Source organism: Heterodontus francisci, chromosome 26, assembly GCF_036365525.1.
Source record: "Heterodontus francisci isolate sHetFra1 chromosome 26, sHetFra1.hap1, whole genome shotgun sequence".
In the NCBI taxonomy this organism is placed as follows: Eukaryota; Metazoa; Chordata; class Chondrichthyes; order Heterodontiformes; family Heterodontidae; genus Heterodontus; species Heterodontus francisci.
This window is the reverse complement of record NC_090396.1, coordinates 47669976-47694019: the sequence shown is the minus strand read 5'-3', so window position 1 is coordinate 47694019 and position 24044 is coordinate 47669976. Positions and strand designations below refer to the sequence as shown.

Below are 24044 nucleotides of genomic sequence, written 5' to 3'. Positions count from 1 at the left end.
GATCTCATAATTTTGTACACCTCAATCAAGTCACCACCTCTCAGCCTCCTCTGTTCTAAGGAAAACAACCCTAGCCTATCCTATCTTTCCTCATAGCTGCAGTTTTCAAGCCCTGGCAACATTCTTGTAAATCTCCTCTGTACTCTCTTCAGAGCAATTATGTCTTTCCTGTAATGTGACCAGAATTGTATGCAGTACTCCAGCTGTGGCCTAACCAGCATTTTATACAGTTCCAGCTTTACATCCCTGCTTTTGCATTCTATACCTCAGCCAATAAAGGAAAACATTCCATATGCCTTCTTCACCACTTTACCTGTCCTGCCACCTTCAGGTACCTGTGGACATGCACTCCAAGATCTCTCACTTCCTCTACCCCTCTCAATATCCTCCCGTTTATTGTGTATTCCCTTGCTTTGTTTGCCCTCCCCAATTGCATTACCTCACACTTCTCTGGATAGAATTCCATTTGCCACTTTTCAACCCACTCAACCAAACCATTGATCTCATTCTGGAGTCTACAGCTATCCTTTTCACTATCAACTACACGGCCAATTTTTGTGTCATCTGCAAATTTCCTAATCATGCCTCCCACATTTAAGTCCAAATCATTAATATACACAGCAAGGGACCCAACGCTGAGCCCTGTGGAATGCCACTGGAAACCACTTTCCATTCGCAAAAACATCCGTCGACGATTACCCTTTGTTTACTGTCCCTGAGCCAATTTTGGATCCAACTCGCCACATTCCCCTGTATCCCATGGGCTTTTACTTTTCTGATCAGTCTGCCATGTGGAACCTTGTCACATGCCTTACTAAAATCCATGTAGACAACATTCACTGCACTACAGGTCTGGCAACATCTGTGGAGAGAGAAGCAGAGTTAACGTTTCAGGTCAGTGACCCTTCATCAGAACTTTATCTGAAGAAGGGTCACTGACCTGAAACCCTAACTCTGCTTCTCTCTCTACAGATGCTGCCAGACCTGCTGAGCATTTCCAGCATTTCTTCTTTTTATTTCAGATTTCCAGCATCTGCAGTATTTTGCTTTTATCCACTGCACTACCCTCGTCAATCCTCTTTGTTACTTGCTCAAAAAATTCACTTGTTAGTATGACATGACCTTCCCTTAACAAATCCATGCTGACTGCCCCTGATGCGTGCCTTTCTAAGTGATTGTTTTATCTCAGAAGTGATTCTAATAATTTGCCCACCACCGAGCTCAGACTGACTGGCCTATAATTATTTGGCCTATCCCTCGCGCCCTTTTTAAATAATGGTACAACATTCACAGACCTTCAATCCTCTGGTACCTCGCCTATATCTAGTGAGGATTTGAAAATGATCCTCAGAGCATCCGCTATTTCCTCCTTGATTTCCTTTAGCAGCCTGGGATATAATCCATCTGGCCCTGGTGATTTATCCACTTTCAAGGACGTCAGACCCTCTAGTACTTCCTCTTTTATTATGCTTATCATATCTAATATTTTGCACTACTTTTTAACTACAGTCTGCCTCATCCCTCTCCTTTGTGAAGACAGAGACAAAGTACTCATTAAGAACCCTACCCGCATCTTCTGTATCCACACATAAGTCACCTTGTACATCTCGATGCGCCCTACCGTTTCCTTAGTTATCCTCTTGCTCTTAATGTACTGATAAAATAGCTTTGGGGTTTCCTTGATTTTACCTGCTAATATTTTTCATGTCCCCTCTTTCATGCCCCTTTTTTATTTCTGAGCTCAACCCATATGGCCTCATTTGATGATTCATTTAGTGTATCATCCCTCCTCACAGCTGTTATTGATTCTTTAACCAATAATGCTACACCGCCTCCTTTTTTATTCCCTCTCTATCCTGCCTGATAACTCTATATCCAGGGATGCTGAGCTGCCCCTCTTTGAGCCAAGTTTCCATTATTGCAATGATATTATGCTGCCATGTGTCTGTGCCCTCAGCTTATTGACTTTATTTGCTCTACTCCTTGCATTTAAATAAATACCTTTTTAACTCTGCTAAATTCTTGTGCTGTACACTTTTTTAACCTTTGCTTCTGTTTTTTAGAATCAGTCACTAATTTTCTGCCTCCCATTCCCTGCTCTGAATTTGTCCTATCTGAAACTGCCCTCATGTTCCCATCCCCTGCCAATCTAGTTTAAATCTTCCTGCAAGGATATTCGTCCCTTCCTATTCAGGTGTAGACCATCTGGCTTGTAAAGGCCCCACCTTCCCCAGAACTGGTCCCAGTGCCCCAGAAATCTGAAGCCCTCCCTCCTGCACCACCTCTCCAGCCATGCATTCATCTGGTGTATTTTCCTATTTCTATACTTAGTAGCATGTGGTCTTGGGAGTGATCCGGAGATTACTACCATTTGAGGTCCTGCTTGCTAATCTCTTTCCTAACGCCCTAAGCTCAGCCTGCAAGACCTCATCCATTTTTCTACTTCTATCATTGGTATCAATGTGGACCACGACCTCTGGCTGTGCACCTTTGCCCTCCAGAATGCTCTGTAGCTGCTCGGTAATATCCATGACCCTTGCAGCAGGGAGGCAACATACCATCCTGGAATCACATCTGCGACCACAAAAACGCCTGTCTGTTCCCCTAACTATAGAATCCCCTACCACTATTTCTCTGCTGTCCTTTTTCCTCCCTCCCTGCACAGCTGAGCCACCCATGGTGCTCTGGTCATGACTCTCTCTGCACTCTCCAGAGGAATCCCCTCTCCCATCAGTACTCAGAACTGAATACTGGTTAGAAAATGGGCTGCCCTCTGGGGGCTCCTGCACTACCTGCCTTGTCCTTCTTATCTGTCTGGCAGCCACCCAGTCCCTCTCTGCCTGTGCTCTCTTCAGCTCCGGGGTGACCACCTCCTGAAATGTGCTATCCACGTATCTCTCATCCTCGTGAATGCACCTCAGTGACACCAGCTGCTCCTCGAGGCCCAAGATTCGGTGCTCGAGTTTTTGCATTTGGTGGCACTTTCTGCACATGTAGTTGTCCAGGACATGGGTAGGATCCTGGAGTCCCCACATGGCACAGGATGTTCATTCGATGGGTGTGAGCAGCCCTGCCGTGCCTCGAATTATTTATTTACTGTGCTAAAATTGAAAGTGAAATAAACAAAATGGTTATAAATAGAACGAACAAACGAGTGACCACCTACCGACTACTGGTAATTTAGCTTCTACTTAGTAGATAGACCTAAACGTTAGAGAAAAAAATTAAAAATCAGCAGAAAAAGGAAAGTAAGAAAATACCTACCAGATACGCACCAACTAGTTCCCTGTGCCTCGCTGCGCTCTCTCCCCTCTTGCTCTGTTTGTAGCACCAAAGTCTCACGCAGTCAGTCATTCATCTACTTCCCTGTGATGTCACACCTTGATTTTTCTTTCTGAATGGCGGCAACTAACCCTGCTCCTCTCTTTCTGTTTCCTGGTGATCTCTCTCTCTCTCTCTCTCTCTCTCTCTCTCTCTCTCTCGCTCGCTCGCTCTCAGTTAAATTTAAATTGATTTTTCTTAATTTATAGTTCCTCTCCTTACCAAACTCCATTCTTCACACTGTGCACTCAAGTAGCACTGAGACCACACACCCAGCACCCCCGAATTTATATATATTTTTTGAAACAATGATGAATCCGCTTTGCTACAGCTCAAAAACCAGTTTAAGCTAGCTACCTAATTAGCTAGCTATAGCCTGTATATCCCTGTTTAAAACTTAAACAAAAAACGACTAGCGAGATTAATCCTTAAAATGCCGTCACTTACCAAACTCCCTTCACACTCAGTGGTGGAAACCACCACTCAATCACACTCAAAGATGGGAACTGGTTGGGAGGCAAACATTTAATCCCTGGATAGCTGAAGTGGATGACTTTGTTTTTGGTATATTGCTGTTTGTTTAATGTCCTTACATTGATATTTCTTACCTTCGTTTTAAATGCTTTTGGTGATGTCAGTTTTGTTTAATAAACTTTCTGATCACAATTTCAATAAATATAAAAGCTCTTATTACATCTCTGTGCCATGAAACTATTGAAATTACAATTCTGACCTTGCTGTGACTGGTGTATCCACTGGTAATAAATTATTCTGAAGATAACTGAACTTAAATGATGGAGCATGTTTGGGGTACAGTTTCAAAATCAACTGTGGTGAAAATAGATAAATCATAGGACTATGGTATGTCATTAACTGCAGAGAGTAGGATTACAATTGTTGGCACTTTATTCCAAATGCAGTTAGTCTGCTTCATGAGTGTCTGTTTCTAGAAACCAGATTAGTTCATGTCCCTTTCTAGTGATCTAATTGCTCCACAAGCCATGTGATCAGTCATGTAGATTTTTTTCATTTTTATCATGATACAGTATGAACCTGCGCCTGCTTTTCTTTTGTACAATTCCTTTCTCCCCAGTCTCAGAGCGAGCATCTTACCAAACATAAAATAAAACTAATACATTTTAAAATTAATTCAAAACATTTCCAGCTCGCTCTGCTTCCTGACAATATTTTCCTCTTGACCTCCTGGGAACAGAAAGCAATGATTGAAATAACCGAAATGTGCTCTTGGGGGTTCGGGGGTTGGATTTCCAGCAGAGGACTGCAATCCGCATGTGCAGACCTACAACTCCATCTACTCCTTGTCCTCATGTTCTTAAATTTAAGGCAGTTACAGTTATTTATAGTAAGTACGATGCTGTGTATAACTATGTTAAGTACAATATTTAAAGATTAGTATGCCATGTTTAACATTCATTTTAAATAGATGTACTATCCTGTTATATTTCATTAGCAAGAATGCATTTAATATATCTACACTTTTCTGTATAAACAATTACAGGAATCTTGATTTTTGTAGCAGCAGGATCAGCATGTGAGAAATCAGTTGATGTGCTGATCCTGCTGCTGCGTAAGCCTGTGCCTTTGCCAGCTTAAAACTTCCATTGCACTCTGCAGCAAATCTCCCTGTGCCTCCAAACACAAAACAGCCAGCATTAGAACAGTTCAAGCTGCCTCTGCACGCCAAACAGCATTTGGTCTCAAAATGTTGCCTAGCTTTCCACCCCCATGCCAACCTGTTGCTTAATCTCACGCTGAGCCATAGCCTCAGCTTGGAGCCTCCATGTGAATCCATATCCTGAGCCTCCCAGATACAAAGCCAGCAACCCTGGGTCCACCACTTCCCTACATGCAGAAAGACACAGACTCTAATCTAGGCTGTAATGTCAGTCTGAACCTCAACCCTGACATGCATCCTCCACCTAAATCACTAAAGCCAGCACCATTGGAAAAAAATTGGAGTTTCATCCTTTTTTCACAAGGAATGCTGTAGCAGGTATATCAGTAGTTTGAAAAAAAATTTGGTTATGGGAGATTTCATCTGCCTGAGTTTCCAATGAAAGCAATAAGTAAATTGCTCTCTATCAAATGTTCATTGCCAATTTGGAAGATCAGTAGATAGTGCTGTTGAGCTGAAGAGTGAAGTCTGTTGAATTTTTAAATTGCATATAATTCTTTGTTGGCAGGTCAGTATCTACCTCCAAAATTGGTCCCATGTCCTCAGTTATGTAAGCAAAGCAGAGTCTACGCCAGAGATTGCAGAGGTCAGTAAATGTGTCCAGGCCCATGTTCATATTTACCTGTTCTAGAATTGGATTCTGCAATGAAATGTTGGCAAAGCTTATGATAGCAGAGTACATAACTTTACCAGCTCCCACTTGTTGGAATCTGTACATGGTATTTGTTGGAGTCATTAAAAAAATAGAAATTCTTGGACTATTCTGGAGTTTTCAGATATTATAGTATTAAAGTTGGTCTAGGATAAAATAAAATAGAAATATGTAAAAGTTGTACTTTGCTATACATAGCTTTTTGGCTTTCCAACCTGTAGATTTGTTTGATTACAAGAAAGCACTTTAAAAAAAAAATTACGAGAAATTGTGTTGTTCCTATGTTTTATTTAATTGGATTCAGACTTTTATTACATGTTGGCATGATCAGTGTCATTGTTAGTGTTATTTTTAGAAACCCACTAAACAAATGAAAACGTAGTGATGACTTACTCTTTTGTAAATTAAAATATGCATCACAACATTTGCAAAGAACAGTTAAAATTCTGTTTGTCCTAAAAATGCTTTTGCCAGTGTAGTGTTCTCACATTTTGATTAGCTCATTGTGCAATTTCTGAACTGTATTCTTTAATTCCACTGACCCTCCTTGTCTTGATGTGATGTGCAATTTTGCATTGGGTTTGAAGTAATGTAGTTTAGAAGACAGTGATGTAATTTAGAAAATGTAGTAAGCCTAACATGATCCCTGAGGCATTTCACTCAGTACTGCTTCCCCCTACCTGACAACTCCTCTGGAAAGTATCTATTGTTTTCTACCCTTCAGCCAATTTCTTATCCGCATCCCAAGTTTATCTGAATGAGAACAGATTTAAGCTAAGCTTTTGTGCGGAAGATTCTCAAATGCCATCTGAAACGTATAGGTGCAACATATTATGAGGCTTACCACAGTTCCCTTGGGGTGGCACTTCCTCAAAGAAGTCAGGAAACATCCATTCTACTTCATGCTTTCTACAAAGCATTTGGGAGTCTTTAGATTCATGAAAGTCATTTTCTCCTTCGATTTATTGCATCTACCTTGAGGCATGCTGGGAAATTGTAGCTGGTCTACATTGAGTTGAAGATGAGAAGAAAGGAGGCAGACCATCACCTGACCATGAGCCAACGCAGTCAGCAAAAATAGCTCATGGGACATGTGATTATTTTAGTAGGGGATACAAGGACGAGTCAGCATAATCGTATGTGATGTGATCATAGACACAGTGATGTGTTGATCGTTAAATGGCTGCAGCAAGCTTTGATTTATATGCTGGAAAATCATTTTTAAAAAAGAAAGGGATTTGCTTTTAGGATGACTTTGAGTTCTGGAGATCAGATGGCTTGGGTACTGTAACTTAAGTTGGGTTATAAAGGTTGCTTATTTTACTATTTGATGAAAAAGGGCTTTCAGAGGCATTCCACTGTCTGGAGGTGGAGAGCACTTCACTAAGCCTCTTAGGTGTTCACTTTTTGAGTTAATCTTTGCTGATTAGAGGCAGAAATAAGACTTAGAAACTGACATCCTGTGCGGAATGCCAGACTACATGTGTATGTTACATGAAAGATGTGGCATTCTTGGCATTGAAAACGCTCATCACCATGCCATCAACAATAGAGGGGACTACAGGCAGTACAATCAGTTTGCAGCTATAAAGGCTTTTGGTAAAACGCATATCCCGAGTACATAATTTAAGGTATAATAGATATTTATTAGTGAATTGCCTGTGCTGCTGTCCAGAATCGATTGATGAGTACAAGCTTTTTTTTTTATAAATAAAGCAGTAGTGTTGGGATAAAGACTTCAGAAACGTACACCACAAAACCACCTGGTTGCTTGTGCCTTCAGCTACATTGTCACTCATGACGTGGCAAAATTGAAAGAAATGTTGATGTAGCAATTTATAATGGTAAATGTTGGCTGAAAAGGGCAACCAAAAACTCTAACGACTAGCACTAAAATATTTAGACAGGAAATGTGTGTCCGATGCAGTATTTTTAATACAATATAGATCAATATAAATTTCTATATTGTATTTCAATCAATTTATACAATTAGAAGCCACTAATGTGTTTTTATAGCATGATTTTTTTTACCCCTCTCTTGCTAGATACAGGTGAGGTAATCATTTGACCCATCCTAGCTCATTTGTCCAGCGAGTCCTTACAATCACGCACCCCCCCAACTGCACCTCCATCATGGCATCCAACATTTTCTAAAATGAGTTCAGGTTTTTATCAACACTTCTCTACCCAGAAGTCGGTTACTGTGTTGATTACTTTGTGTGAAGAACTTTCTGACATCTAAGTTTGCCTTTACCTAATTTCAACTTTGGCTTTTGTTTCCCTGGCCTACTCTCGTTATTTAGTTTGAAATAGTGTTCTAGATCTACCTTTTCTATACCTGTTTCTATCTTGTATACCTTCTTTCAAGGCTGAAAAGCCAAGATTTTCCAATTTTTCCTCATACCTCAGCTCTTTGATGGAAGGCAGCCTCAAGGCTATAATTTGCCATTTATGACTCATTGATCACAGCTCAGTGTATAGCTAGGACACTACAGTTTGAGAAACTTGGACTCTATATAAGCTCAACAAGTCTAGGCATATTTTGTCCTTTGATGTAGCCATTTCCTGTATTGTCTGGGCAATATAACCTTTTTAGCACTAATGTGATGTGATGGTGCTTATTTATTTTTCTGTTTGCTCAAACAATCTATTCTCTTTACAGCAAAGAGGTGAGAGGGACAGTCAGAACCAGGCCGTGCTGACTAAGCTGAAATGTGCAGCAGGTTAGTGAAAATTTTGGTATTTTCCATCCTCCTTTCCCTTGAGGAATAGATGATGGCTATAAATAGATAAATGTTATTAGAACATTACAGCGCAGTACATGCCCTTCGGCCCTCGATGTTGCGCCGACCTGTGAAACCGTCTGACCTACACTATTCCATTTTCATCCATATGTCTATCCAATGACCACTTAAATGCCCTTAAAGTTGGCGAGTCTACTACTGCTGCAGGCAGGGCGTTCCACGTAAAGAAACTACCTCTGACATCTGTCCTATATCTATCACCCCTCAACTTAAAGCTATGTCCCCTCGTGTTTGCCATCACCATCCGAGGAAAAAGACTCTCACTATCCACCCTATCTAACCCTCTGATTATCTTATATGTCTCTATTAAGTCACCTCTCCTCCTCCTTCTCTCCAACGAAAACAACCTCAAGTCCCTCAGCCTTTCCTCGTAAAACCTTCCCTCCATACCAGGCAACATCCTAGTAAATCTCCTCTGCACCCTTTCCATAGCTTCCACATCCTTCCTATAATGCGGTGACCAGAACTGCACGCAATACTCCAGGTGCGGTCTCACCAGAGTTTTGTACAGCTGCAGCATGACCTCTTGGCTCCAAAACTCGATCCCCCTACTAATAAAAGCTAACACACCATATGCCTTCTTAACAGCCCTATTAACCTGGGTAGCAACCTTCAGGAATTTATGCACCTGGACACCAAGATCTCTCTGTTCATCTACACTACCAAGAATCTTCCCATTAGCCCAGTACTCTGCATTCCTGTTACTCCTTCCAAAGTGAATCACCTCGCACTTTTCCGCATTAAACTCCATTTGCCATCTCTCAGCCCAGCTCTGCAGCCTATCTATGTCCCTCTGTATCCTACAACATCCTTCGGCACTATCCACAACTCCACCGACCTTAGTGTCATCCGCAAATTTACTAACCCACCCTTCTACACCCTCTTCCAGGTCACTTATAAAAATGACAAACAGCAGTGGCCCCAAAACAGATCCTTGCGGTACACCACTAGTAAGTAAACTCCAGGATGAACATTTGCCATCAACCACCACCCTCTGTCTTCTTTCAGCTAGCCAATTTCTGATCCAAAGCTCTAAATCACCTTCAACCCCATACTTCCGTATTTTCTGCAATAGCCTACCGTGGGGAACCTTATCAAACGCCTTACTGAAATCCATATACACCACATCCACAGCTTTACCCTCATCCACCTGTTTGGTCACCTTCTCGAAAAACTCAATAAGGTTTGTGAGGCACGACCTACCCGTCACCAAACCATGTTGACTATCGCTAATGAACTTATTCTTTTCAAGATGATTATAAATCCTGTCTCTCATAATCTTTTCCAACATTTTACCCACAACCGAAGTAAGGCTCACAGGTCTATAATTACCAGGGCTGACTCTACTCCCCTTCTTGAACAAGGGTACAACATTTGCTATCCTCCAGTCTTCCGGCACTATTCCTGTCGACAATGACGACATAAAGATCAAGGACAAAGGCTCTGCAATCTCCTCCCTAGCTTCCCAGAGAATCCTAGGATAAATCCCATCTGGCCCAGGGGACTTATCAATTTTGGAAAGTGTGAAAATAGATAACACCTCCTCCTTGCGAACCTCAATCCCATCTAGCCTAGTAGCCTGAATCTCGGTATTCTCCTCGACAACATTTTCTTTCTCTACTGTAAATACTGACGCAAAATATTCATTTAACACTTCCCCTATCTCCCCTGATTCCACACACAACTTCCCACTACTATCCTTGATTGGCCCTAATCTAACTCTAGTCATTCTTTTATTCCTGATATACCTATAGAAAGCCTTAGGGTTTTCCCTGATCCTATCCGCCAATGACCTCTCGTGTCCTCTCCTTGCTCTTCTTAGCTCTCCCTTTAGATCCTTCTTGGCTAGCTTGTAACTCTCAAGTGCCCTAACTGAGCCTTCACGTCTCATCCTAACATAAGCCTTCTTCTTCCTCTTGACAAGCGCTTCAACTTCTTTAGTAAACCACGGCTCCCTCGCTCGACAACTTCCTCCCTGCCTGACAGGTACATACTTATCAAGGACACGCAGTAGCTGCTCCTTGAATAAGCTCCACATTTCGATTGTTCCCATCCCCTGCAGTTTCCTTCCCCATCCTACGTATCCTAAATCTTGCCTAATTGCATCATAATTTCCTTTCCCCCAGCTATAATTTTTGCCCTGCGGTATATACCTGTCCCTGCCCATCGCTAAGGTAAACCTAACCGAATTGTGATCACTATCACCAAAGTGCTCACCTACATCTAAATCTAGCACCTGGCTGGGTTCATTACCCAGTACCAAATCCAATGTGGCATCACCCCTGGTTGGCCTGTCTACATACTGTGTCAGAAAACCCTCCTGCACACACTGGGCAAAAACTGACCCATCTAAAGTACTCGAACTATAGTATTTCCAGTCGATATTTGGAAAGTTAAAGTCCCCCATAACAACTACCCTGTTACTCTCGCCCCTGTCGAGAATCATCTTCGCTATCCTTTCCTCTACATCTCTGGAACTATTTGGAGGTCTATAAAAGACTCCCAACAGGGTGACCTCACCTCTCCTGTTTCTAACCTCGGCCCATACTACCTCAGTAGACGAGTCCTCAAACGTCCTTTCTGTCGCTGTAATACTCTCCTTGATTAACAATGCCACACCCCCCCCCTCTTTTACCATCTTCTCTGTTCTTACTGAAGCATCTAAATCCCAGAACCTGCAACATCCATTCCTGCCCCTGCTCTACCCATGTCTCCGAAATGGCCACTACATCGAGATCCCAGGTACCAACCCATGCTGCAAGCTCACCCACCTTATTCCGGATGCTCCTGGCGTTGAAATAGACACACTTTAAACCAGGTTCTTGCTTGCCAGTGCCCTCTTGCGTCCTTGTAACCTTATCCCTGACCTCACTACTCTCAACATCCTGTACACTGGCACTACAATTTAGGTTCCCATTCCCCTGCTGAATTAGTTTAAACCCCCCCCCCCCCCGAAAAGCGCTAGCAAATCTCTTTTCCCCCCCCCCCCCCCCCCCAGGATATTGGTACCCCTCTGGTTCAGGTGAAGACCATCCTGTTTGCAGAAGTCCCACCTACCCCAGAAAGAGCCCCAATTATCCAGGAAACCAAAACCCTCCCTCCTGCACCATTTCTGCAGCCACGTGTTCAACTCCTGTCTCTCCCTATTCCTCGCTTCGCTATCACGTGGCACGGGCAACAACCCAGAGATAACAACTCTGTTTGTTCTCGCTCTAAGCTTCCACCCTAGCTCCCTGAATTTCTGCCTTAAATCCCCATCTCTCTTCCTACCTATGTCGTTGGTGCCTATGTGGACCACGACTTGGGGCTGCTCCCCCTCCCCCTTAAGGATCCCAAAAACACGATCCGAGACATCACGAACCCTGGCACCTGGGAGGCAACGTACCAACCGTGAGTCTCTCTCGTTCCCACAGAACCTCCTATCTGTTCCCCTAACTATGGAGTCCCCAATGACTAATGCTCTGCTCCTCTTCCCCCTTCCCTTCTGAGCATCAGGGACAGACTCTGTGCCAGAGACCTGTACCCCATTGCTTACCCCTGGTAAGTTGTCCCCCCCAACAGTATCCAAAATGGTATACCTGTTGTTGAGGGAAACGGCCACAGGGGATCCCTGCACTGCCTGCTGGTTCCCTCTCCTTCCCCTGACGGTAACCCATCTACCTACTTCTTTTACCTGAGGTGTGACTACCTCCCCATAACTCCTCTCAATAACCTCCTCCGCCTCCCGAATGATCCGAAGTTCATCCAGCTCCAGTTCCCTAACGCGGTTCTCGAGGAGCTGGAGTTGGGTGCACTTCCCGCAGATGCAGTCAGCAGGGACACTCTTGGCGACCCCTACCTCCCACATTCTGCAGGAGGAACGTACAACTGCCTTAACTTCCATTCCCTCTATTCTAAATTCCCAACAAATCTACTGAAAAACCCCCAAAAAAATTCAAAACTTGTTAGGTTAGCAATCCAACGGACAGAACTTCATAAATAAAAAGGTAACCTTATCAACACAACAGAGTCCTTTTTTTTGGTTAGAGGAGGAGAGTGGGTGGGAGACACTACACGTGTAGTGTCTCGGGTACAGGAACCCAAATATATAGTTTATACTTACCCAGCAGTCCCCTGGTCCTCCAAAAACAAAAGGGAATTAACTTTTAAACTTACACTGAAATTGACTTCCCAGCTGTAAGTTCGCTCCCGCACCTCCGCTACTGTCAAAGCTGCAGTCACCAAAACTAAAAGAAAGAGATTTTAAACCACCCAAATATATAGTTTGTACTTACCCAGCAGTCCCCCTGATCGATATCTGAATCTCTAAATAGGTGTTTTGGAATTCATTTCCTTCAGCAAATTAGATTGCTGCTTGTGCCCAGACATACCCTGAGGGTCATGATAGCAGTAGCCATTGACTTTATTCAGAAGTAAACATCTTTAGCGATGAAGTATCTTTTCACTTGGGTGTGGTCTCCTTTAAATAATTGTTGGTATGTATTTATGCATGTATGAACTGGGGGATAGGAGTCACTATATTGGAATTTACTAAAATAGAAACATTCTAATTGCTCAACAAGTCAATGTGTCAGGTTAACTGTAGATTTCTCGTAAAACCAAATTACATTTTATAATTGTACTTCAGCCTACTCATATTACAATAGAATTCAACTGAATCATGTAAACAAAACATTTTTTCCAGCAGTTATGGTTTTACAATAAGTAAAAGATGGTCAGACTAGGTAGGATGATATGTATAAGGGTTATGGATAGATTAATTTATTCTACACGATAATGAATGGATGGTGATTTATGGAAAATGTATGCTTGATGAGGTCAGTAGTTAAACTTGGAATAGGCATCAGTTTTGTCCTTCATCTGTTTATATTAAGTATGTTAAAAGATCATATCTGAATGTCTGTATTATATAACTATAAATTTACCAGTTGCTCTCCTGTGCCTTTGCACATGGAAAATCAAGACCAACTGTGGTCTTCAGGTGAAACAGAATGTTTGGTGGGTATAATTGATCCAAGGTATGAAGGAATAATTTAGTCCCTGTTTTAAAGCTGTCCTTATTTGTACATGGTACTTCAATTCTACATTATTATTTATAGTCAAGTCATAAAACTTGGTGGAATTTGGGAAACAGAAAGTATAGTTGGTTGGAGCAGAGAGGTTTCTCTGCAGTACAGGCTGAGGAGTTGGTAGATTTTTTTTAAAAACTGAGGTTCAAGGGTGTTGCCACTGATGTCCTCTTGACAATCAATAGCATTACCATCATCGTGTCCCCCACCATGAATATCCTGGAGATGACCATTGGACTAGCCACATAAATGCCGTGGTTACTGGAGCAGGTCAGAGGCTAAGTATTCTGCAGCAAGTGTCTCTACCACCACGAGGCATAAGTCAATAGCATGCTGTAATACTCCCCTGGATGTCTCCAGCTCCATCAACACTCGAGAAGCTTGATACTATCCAGGACAAAACAGTCTGCTTTTCCCATCACTTTTTCTTGAAATATTACACGTTCATTTCTTGTCTCTTCAGCACCAACATTTTTTCTGATGTATTCTTGTTTGGTGGCTGCTCCCAGTTCCCCCCCCTCCCCCCCACATATTTTCTTCGCCAGTTTCATTGCCACTTCTATCTTGAAGGCATTGACCTTGCTGAGATATAGCTTTGTGGACAGCAGTTACTGTCCACTGCCTCACTCAAATGATCATTAATAATATATGCAGATCAAAAATGAGTGAGGGGGCAGAAAACCCACAAACAGTCCTTTCTTTACCCAACATCCACACATGTGCATTTCTAGGAGAGATTTCTACATAGCGATTTTGATCAATTTATGCATCCTTAAGCTTGGGTGCTGAGATCAATTGTAGCAACACTGCCAATAACTTGGCTTAGACCAACTAACTCAGTACAGACTTTGAATCAAACCTGGGATTTTTCTTTAGTCCATTCTTTGGCCTCCTTATCTCGAGAGACAATGGGTAAGCGCCTGGAGGTGGTCAGTGGTGTGTGGAGCAGCGCCGGGAGTGGCTATAAAGGCCAATTCTAGAGTGACAGGCTCTTCCACAGGTGTTGCAGAAAAATTTGTTTGTCGGGGCTGTTATACAGTTGGCTCTCCCCTTGCGCCTCTCTCTTTTTTCCTGCCAACTGCTAAGTCTCTTCGACTCGCCACACTTTAGCCCCGTCTTTATGGCTGCCCGCCAGCTCTGGCAAACGCTGGCAACTGACTCCCACGACTTGTGATCAATGTCACAGGACTTCATGTCGCGTTTTCAGATGTCTTTAAAGCGGAGACATGGACGGCCGGTGGGTCTGATACCAGTGGCGAGCTCGCTGTACAATGTGTCTTTGGGGATCCTGCCATCTTCCATGCGGCTCACATGGCCAAGACATGTCAAGCGCCGCTGACTCAGTAGTGTGTATAAGCTGGGGATGTTGGCCGCCTCGAGGACTTCTGTGTTGGAGATACGGTCCTGCCACCTGATGCCAAGTATTTTCCGGAGGGAGCGAAGATGGAATGAATTGAGACGTCGCTCTTGGCTGACATACGTTGTCCAGGCCTCGCTGCCATAGAGCAAGGTACTGAGGACACAGGCTTGATACACTCAGACTTTTGTGTTCCGTGTCAGTGCGCCATTTTTCCACACTCTCTTGGCCAGTCTGGACATAGCAGTGGAAGCCTTTCCCATGCGCTTGTTGATTTCTGCATCTCGAGACAGGTTACTGGTGATAGTTGAGCCTAGGTAGGTGAACTCTTGAACCACTTCCAGAGCGTGGTCGCCAATATTGATGGATGGAGCATTTCTGACGTCCTGTCCCATGATGTTCGTTTTCTTGAGGCTGATGGTTAGGCCAAATTCATTGCAGGCAGCCGCACACCTGTCGATGAAACTCTGCAGGCACTCTTCAGTGTGAGATGTTAAAGCAGCATCGTCAGCAAAGAGGAGTTCCCTGATGAGGACTTTCCGTACTTTGGACTTCGCTCTTTAGTCCATATGGCTTCGCTAATCATTGGATAAATCTGCAAAGCCATGGAGGGGGCGAAGGCAGCTTTCAGTATAATATATATTTTTTAAATGTCGCCCTCTTAGGATACAAATTAACTTTTTGCCATACCCCCAAATGTACTGTGCCCATTAGATCTTTTGTTTTTTAAAGTTATGGTGTTGTAAGTGATCCTGGGGTTGTGAAGGTGCTATATAAAAGCAAGTTCATTCTTTCTATATGTAATTTATGATCAATGTATGGAAGTTTTCTCTGAATTGCATTACATTTCTTGTTCAACCTTTCAGTTTCCAATAGAGTTTTGCATGGACCTTAAACCTCAGTTTTTCACTATTCATTCCAGAAAGTCTGTCATTGGTACTCTCAATACAGCCTGGAGGGGGTGTTGTTCCCTATGGCTTGGGGCTCCTCTCACAAGCCACCAGCTCTAGGATGATTCATGAGCTGAATTCAACAAAATAAGGAAGGGAAGGAAAGAAAGACAAACTTTTATTTATTCCATAGGAAGTCCCACAGACAATGAAGCACTTTTGAAATGCAGTCACTGTTGTTTGGTAGGCAATCATAGTAGTCACTTTGCTAAACATCAGTGAGATAAATGAACAGATAAACTATTGTGGTGATTGAGGGATGAATGTTAGCCAGGAGACCAGTAGAATTTTCTATTCTTTGAACAAGTGCATGTGATTTTTATATACATCTGAATAGGAAGTTTTAATATCTCATCTGAAAGATGAAACCTCTGACAATGCAGCATTCCTTCAGTGTTACAATGAAGTGTCAGACTAGATTACATGCTCAAATCTGAGTGGGACTTGAATTCATACCCTCCGATTCAAAAGACAAGAGTACTACCACTGAACTTAGTTGGCAGTCTTGGTTTTGATTGAGTCTTTCAAAAGGAAGTTAGTGAATATACTGTCACAATAGCAATCTGCTGAGATATGTAACCAATGCTTCATGCTTTGTTTTGAATTGTGTATTATGCTATATCCATAGGTCTCGCAGAATTAGCAACTCGAAAATACAAACAAGCAGCCAAATGTTTCTTGTTGGCTTCTTTTGATCACTGTGACTTTCCTGAGGTAAGGTCCAATTCACTGAATGCAGTTATAATTTTAACTTGGCTATTGCATAGACTGGTTGAAATACACAAATCAGCTGACTATGAAGCCTCAATTTTAAGTGATCAATTAATAGGCAAAAACATTTTGACATTGTGGGAATTTGTAAAATAAAAATTAAGGAAGTTTGATTTACCCAAACTTACTGTTTAAATTTATTGTTTTTATTTGTTTTGGTAACTTGGGTAGGTCAACTTCTCCCTGAACTTTTAGCCTGTAACCTGTTGACGTATATTTAAATGACTGGGTTTATGCTTCATCAGCCCATATAAAGGAACGTTTCATTGTGTGTGTTTTTGTTGCCTGTTACAACATGTATTCCCTAAAAAAAAAATCATTATTTTTGCATTAAAATCCACTCCATGCTTTAGGACATCCACATAATATATTTTTGAAGGTTTTATCTCCCTCAAATTCACCACCTGGATGCACATTTTTTAATAGAAACCTTAATGAATAATCGGTGATTTTCTTTTGAACATATCTTGCCCCTCATTCCACTGAATGAGATTACTCTTTTGTATCCTTTCCTTTCTAAGACCACTATTTCCCAGCTGAGAGTCTTTCACTGTTCATTTTCCTCTACAGCTGGTTACTAGTATGGGAGTTACTCCAAAATATGATCTAAATGTATTGAGATAATCCAAATTGAAATGAGAAAAAAAGATTCCTCATAAAAGACTGCAGAGAAAAGGGTTTGGTGGAGGGTCCAACTAGAAGAATACTGTAAACTTGGGGAAACCTGTTAAGAGTAATCAGAGACAAAGAGGGAACTAGAAGTGAGTATAACTGAAGTTGTTAAAGACATGATTCTTCGCTGACTATCCGCATGTTGGTATAGAGGACTGCCAGCAAAGAGGTGGGTACCTGAAGAGTTGCCAATGGGGATAAAACTAAGACTAGGTAGAGTATTAATATACTCAATAACATATTACTTAAAGTATTCATTAAAGTAGGTTGTAGTAACATGCCTTCCATTAAATGCGATAATCCATTCCGACCTGTGAAACTTAGCATCCACAAAATGGAGGTTCTGGGCAGGCTTCAAGTGCTTAAAACAAACATACCTTTAGCAACAGATGGTATCTTTTTTTTTTAGAGATACAGCACTGAAACAGGCCCTTCGGCCCACCGAGTCTGTGCTGACCATCAACCACCCATTTTTTTTATACTAATCCTACACTAATCCCATATTCGTACCACATCTCCACCTATCCCTATATTTCCCTACCACCTAGTGGCAATTTATAATGGCCAGTTTACCTACCAACCTGCAAATCTGTCCAAGAATGTTAAGAGAGACTAGGGAGGAAATTTGTGAAGTGCTGATTGTCATCAGGAGGGAGTTACTGTATGCTGTGGGAGTCCTAATGGAACAGAAATCTAACACAGTATATTTAAGAAAGGGGACAAGTTTACGCCAGGCAACTCTTGTAGCGATATCTGGTATAACAGTTGGTTACCAGGACCAAACTTGAGGACTATCTTGAGAGACTTTATTACATTGCAACTGATACAGCTTTATAAGGGTAAATGATATTCTAAACAGACAGTGAAAACCATGTGATAACAAGAAATGGCTGGATAAAGCAAAGGCTATGAGCCCTGACAACATCCTGGCTGTGATGTTGAAGATTTGTTCTCTTGAGCCAGCTGCACCTCTAGCCAAGCTGTTCAAGTACAGCTACAACACTGACATCTACATGACAAGTGAAAAATTGCTCAGGTATGCCCTGTCCACAAAAGCAGGATAAATCCAATCTGGCCAATTACCACGCCATCGGCCTATTAGCCATCTGAAAAGTGATGGAAGATATCGTTGACAGTGATTTCAAGTGACAATTACTCACCAATAACATGCTCACTGCTCAGTTTGGTTCCGCAAGGTCTACTTGGTTCCGGATCTTAATACAGCCTTGGTCCAAACTTGGACAAAAGAGCTGAATTCCAGAGGTGAGCTGAGAGTGACTACCCTTGACATCAAGGGAGTATTTGACTGAGTGTGACATCAAGAAGCCTGAGTAAAATTGGAGTCACTGGGAATTTGGAGGAAAGCTCTCCATTGGCTGGAGTCATATCCCTAGCACAGGAGAAGATTGTTGTGATTGTTGGAAGTCAATCATCTCAGCTCTAGGACATCACTGCAGGAGTTCATCAGGACAGTGTCCCAGGCCCAACCATCTTCAGCTGCTTCATTAATGACCTTCCCTCCATCATAAGGTCAGAAGTAAGGATGTTTGTTGATGATTGCACAGTGTTCCGTTCCATTCACAATTCCGTACTCTGTAATACCTGAATAACTTTCAGCCTTGGGCTGATATATGGCAGGTAACGTTTGCACCACGCACATGCCAAGCAATGACTATCTCCAACAAAAGAGTACCTAACCACTTCCCCATGACATTCAATGGCATCATCAAATCCCCGAATAACATCTTAGGGATCACCATTGACCAGAAATGTAACTGGACCAGGCACATAAATACTGTGGCTACAAGGAGAGGTTAGAGGGTAGGTAATCCATGGCGAGTGACTCACCACTTTACCCCCCAAAGCCTTTCCACCATGTACAAGGCACAAGTCAGGAGTGTGATGGAATACTCTCCACTTGCCTGTATGAGTGCAGCTCCAAAAAACTCAGGAAGCTTCACACCATCCAGGACAAAGCAGGTTGCTTGACTGGCACTCTATCCACCACCAGCGCACCATGCCTGCAGTGTGTACCATCTTTAAGATGCACAGTAACAACTCGCCAAGACTTCTTTGACACCACTTCCCAAACCCAGAAGGGCAAGGCCAGCAGGTGTGTGGGAACACCACTATCTGCAAGTTCCCCTCCAAGTCGCGCACTGTCCTGACTTGGAAATAAATCGCTGTTCCTCCTTCGCTGGGTTAAAGTTCTGGAACTCCCTAACTGTCAACATTGTGGGTGTACCTTTATCATGAGCACTGCAGTGGTTCAAGAAGGCTGCTCACCATCGCCACCTCGAGGGCAATTCGGGATAGGCAATAAAAATGCTCTTGCCCATGATGCCCACATCCCATGAATGAATTTTTAAAAATCTTCATTATTCACTTCAATTCAGAAGCTGAATATAAAATATGTAGATGATACTAAATTAGGAATTGAGGGATGGGAAAAACAGTTGGGTTGGTGAAAGCCTCCAAGGAATTCTGTAAAATCTGCAAATCAGCGGTGGATGAAACTCAGAATAGACATTTACAAATACAGCACAAGGGTTGGTGGGGTGGGGAAATTGGTGTCATAAGTATAGTATAAATGGTAAAAGAGGTAATTGGGTGGTGCAGTGGTATAGCACTGATCGTTTGCCTCTGAAGCCTAGACTAATGGGATCGCACACTCCTATGTCTGCTTGCAGTAAGTGTCCAATATTAGCATTGCTGAAAATAAAGGCATGTTTTCGAAGCTTTTCGTCTTGCACTCATCAGGACAATCCACAAGAATACCAATGTGAGGGAAAACTACAGTTTTATACTGTATGAGAAGAGTGCTGATTGGTTGGCAAGTGAACTCGAATTGGTTAGAGGCGTTGTCATGGAGAGTGCAGCAGTTTACAGTGACTGACAAATAATTGCCACGCTTTGTTTGAAATTTAAACCAGGCAGCTTGACTCTGGTCAAGGCATTTCCCTGAGGAATGACCCAGAAAATGGCTGTCACTTGCTTTGTTTAGCTGAAACAGGCGCAATGTTTGTACATGTTCTTTCTGTCTGCAAAGAACAGGGTCCTGTGTATTAATATCTGTAGCTTCCAGTACGCGCAAATGCGCCACACTGCAAGCCCTACTGACTATCTTAAATTGGTTGTCAGCGTAATTCTTAGCACACTGAGGATTATTTAGCAAATGGTGTCCAATTGCGGAATCACATCTAATGTTGAACACTGTTTTGAGTTTTGCGAGCACGGGCTGGTTGGGTACGGCCTATACCTTGTCCGTTGGAAGGGACATGTTGTTTGATACAATCCGCCAGTCTTTGGGATGTACGGCCTATATACCTGGCATCACACTGGCATTGAAATTCATATATCACATTACTCATTTTTGTGATGGGCATCTTTTTGGCTTGACGGCAACATCCTGTTAGTGGTGAACACCGCACTTGTTGCTACTGCATAGTAGCAGCGTGAATCAGCTAGCTTTACCTGTTGCTCAAATTTTTGGGATACATTACCCTTCCAGGGTAATTTGAGGTAGACTGGGCACTTTTCATGGCCAAAAATGACGGCCTTAGGCCCATTCATAAGTTTGCACGATATACAGTGAGAAATGATCTGATCATGGGCGCCATTGTCACGCAGGATGTCTTTGATTCGCCCTGTCACCAACCTCGTAAACAGGGCCCGAGCCATTTGCCCACCATGCAAGCTTGATGCTGAAATAGGGTGAATCAAAGACATCCTTGTGAGTAATATTTCTCTTAACTGTCAGAAGAGTTTCAATTTTTTTAAGGGTAGGAGGAGAAATGTACTTTGTGCTTTAATTGCTTCTATCAAAATTTTAAATTTAAATTACTCTTTAAATTTTTAGTTTTCCAAGATTTAGAATTAGTTGAATTGATAACTTTAAAATAGTGAAACAAAACTGTATTCAGGTTTGAAATACATCCACCTGGACATAAGTTCAACCTGACCTGCGTTTTTGTTTTCTTTCAGCTGCTGTCTCCCAGCAATGTAGCAGTTTATGGAGGACTTTGTGCACTGGCCACTTTTGATAGACAGGAACTGCAAAGGAATGTCATCTCCAGCAGGTGAAGATAATATTGGTTTGTTTTGGCAAATGCTCCAAGGGTGTGGGCCCCACTTCATTTTATAAGAAGGAAATTATTAGGGAGATACATTTATTTAAGAGAAGTGGCTTGATCACCTTTGATTATATTTTTCCCTGTCTGGAAAAATGGGACAGCTGCCTGGATTTCTTTGTAATTTATGAGCCGCTTTTTTAAAAAAAAAAGGTTATTGGAGCAAGCAGTTTGGAATGATGTAATGGCTGATGGTTTAAGAAAATAGAGAAAGCAGCCAATCGCTATGTGCCTGTAATAATGCTCAATATGTCTCAGGTAGCTAATGAGCCATTTAACTGGTATAAATATCAAAATTTATTTGCTTAGTTGTGGAGTGGGCAACAGTTTTTGTGTAGAATGACTTGATGCTGGTTTGAAAAGTCTGGTCTTTCAAAACAGGCCCTCGAGGCATTGGTAACTGTTGTAATGGAGAAACATGAGAACATCTTGGTGGGGATGGACAGCCCCCAACTGGGCAAAAGAGGCAACAAGTCTGGCAGTTTATCTCCATAGATAACAAGTAAATATGGTCTTGACAAATTGGACAACCTGGCAGGAGGTCCAGATTAAGCTGGGATGGCTTTAAAAAGAGCATTAAAGTATAAAAAATAAATACTATTGTAAAGTCGCAGCACAAAATATATATGTACACAAAGGGAAGTATCAGGTGATTTATGCCATTGGGTTAATGCAGAGAAATGTAAGTATGTAGCAAGAAAGGTGGTGTTAGCTAAAATAGGCATTTTTAAAATTCATTTCCAGGATGTGGACGTTGTTGGGAAGGCCAACATTTTTTGCCCATTCCTAATTGCCATTGAGAAGCCACCACCTTGAAATGTACCCTCAAAATGCTGTTGGGTAGGGAGTTCTAGAATTTTGACCCAATGACAATGATGTAACAGCGATTATATTTCAAAGGCAGGATGGTGTGTGACTGGAGGGGAACCTGCTGCCCTTGTCATACGAACATTCGAATTAGGAGCAGAGGTAGGCCATTCGGCCCCTCAAGCCTGCTCCACCATTCAATAAGATTATGGCTGATCTGTTTGTGTCTCGAATTCCACACTCCCATCTATCCCTGATAACCTTTGATTCCCTTGCCCAGCAAGAATCTGTGTACTGTTAATTTTTTTTTCTGGGAGGTGTGCGGTGTGCTTTTAAGGCTGTAAAAGGAGCAGTACTGCTTTAAGACAACGAGCTCCAGAGACTGAATCAACAGATGCATTCTCGTTGCCATAGGATACAGCCAACTTCAAATATGCATTCTCGTTGCCATAGGATACAGCCATGCAGAACCAAGGACACGAGATACATTGTTGTTGATTGATGTTTGAAACTAGCTGAAAAACTGGCTTTTGAGACATAGTAAACAGAGAGACGCAGACAGCTGGACCCGCATATACTGAAGGAAATGAGAGCGCTCTCTCGGTTTATTTAAACCATATTTATTATACTCTCAGAATTCTGATGTCAAGTCAGATTAATTTCTTAAAAGAAAATAACCAAATTCCTTTAACTGCTAAACTATTATTGCTGAAATTCATCGCTGGAAAAGAAGAGCATTAGTTCAACTGCTGAACTAGACTATGGACTGTTCTACTGTTGAACCTTCACCCCCCCCCCCCCCCCCCCCCCCCCCCTCCAAATGGACGGCTGTGAGGACTTCACGCAACCTTGGACTGTTCCACATTGGAAGATTTCACTTCGGCAGGAGCATAAATATGCAAGGACACTTTTTTCTATTTTAAATGTTGTTTATATCTTAGTGTTTAAGAATTTAGTTTTTCGAATTAAACAGTTGATTTGTTGATCTAAAGACACCTGGTTTGGTTAGCCTCATTCGGGGGTTAATAGATGGTACAGTTTGGCTGGGTCTTTCTTTAATTTGGAAAGTTTAAAAATGATACGTTATGCAATCTGTGGAGGGACGGGACTGAATCAACAGTGCGTTTCTCCCACCACAATCAGAATCGTATATTTTGATTGGGGACTTTGACTTAAGCGGTCAGTCGTAACACTACCTCCGCCTTAAAAATATTCAATGACCGCATCTCCACCACCTTCTGAGGCAGAGAGTTCCAAAGTTGCACAGCCCTCAGAGAAAAAAATTTCTTCTCATCTCTGTCCTAAAAGGGTGACCCCTAATTTTAAACAATGCCCCCTAGTTATGAACTCACCCACAAGAGGAAACATTCTTTCCACATCCACCTTGTCAAGACCATTCAGGATCTTATTTACTTCAGTCAAATCTCCCCTCACTCTTCTAAACTCCAGTGAAACAAGCCGAGTCTGTCCAACCTTTCCTCATAAGACAACCCGCTCATACCAGCTATCAATCTAGTAAACCTCTTCTGAACCACCTGTCCTAGGTGGTAGAGATTGGGTTTGGGAGGTGCTGTTGGAGAATCCTGTAGCGTATGCTGTAGATGGTACACACTGCAGCCACGGTGCAACAGTGGTGGAGGGAGTGCACGTTTAAGGTGGTGGGCAGTGTCCCAATAAAGCCGGCTGCTTTGTCCTGGATGGTGTCAAGCTTCTTGAGTGTTGTTGGAGCTGCATTCATCCAGGCAAGTCAAAAATATTCCATCACATTCCTGACTTGTGCCTTGTAGATGGTGGAAGGGCTGCAGAATACCCAAC

The 24044-nt window shown here is 42.3% G+C and overlaps 1 protein-coding gene across 2 annotated transcripts in view; it reads left to right on the top strand.

Moving 5' to 3' along the window:
• gps1 (G protein pathway suppressor 1) overlaps window positions 1–24044 on the top strand; it is an 80210-nt gene that overhangs the window by 21570 nt on the left and 34596 nt on the right. For both annotated transcript variants that reach the window (XM_068058171.1, XM_068058172.1), the window contains exons 6-9: window positions 5526–5603; window positions 8332–8392; window positions 16478–16563; window positions 21277–21371. In XM_068058171.1, coding sequence (XP_067914272.1) covers window positions 5526–5603; window positions 8332–8392; window positions 16478–16563; window positions 21277–21371 — 320 coding nt within the window. The remainder of the gene's footprint in view (window positions 1–5525; window positions 5604–8331; window positions 8393–16477; window positions 16564–21276; window positions 21372–24044) is intronic.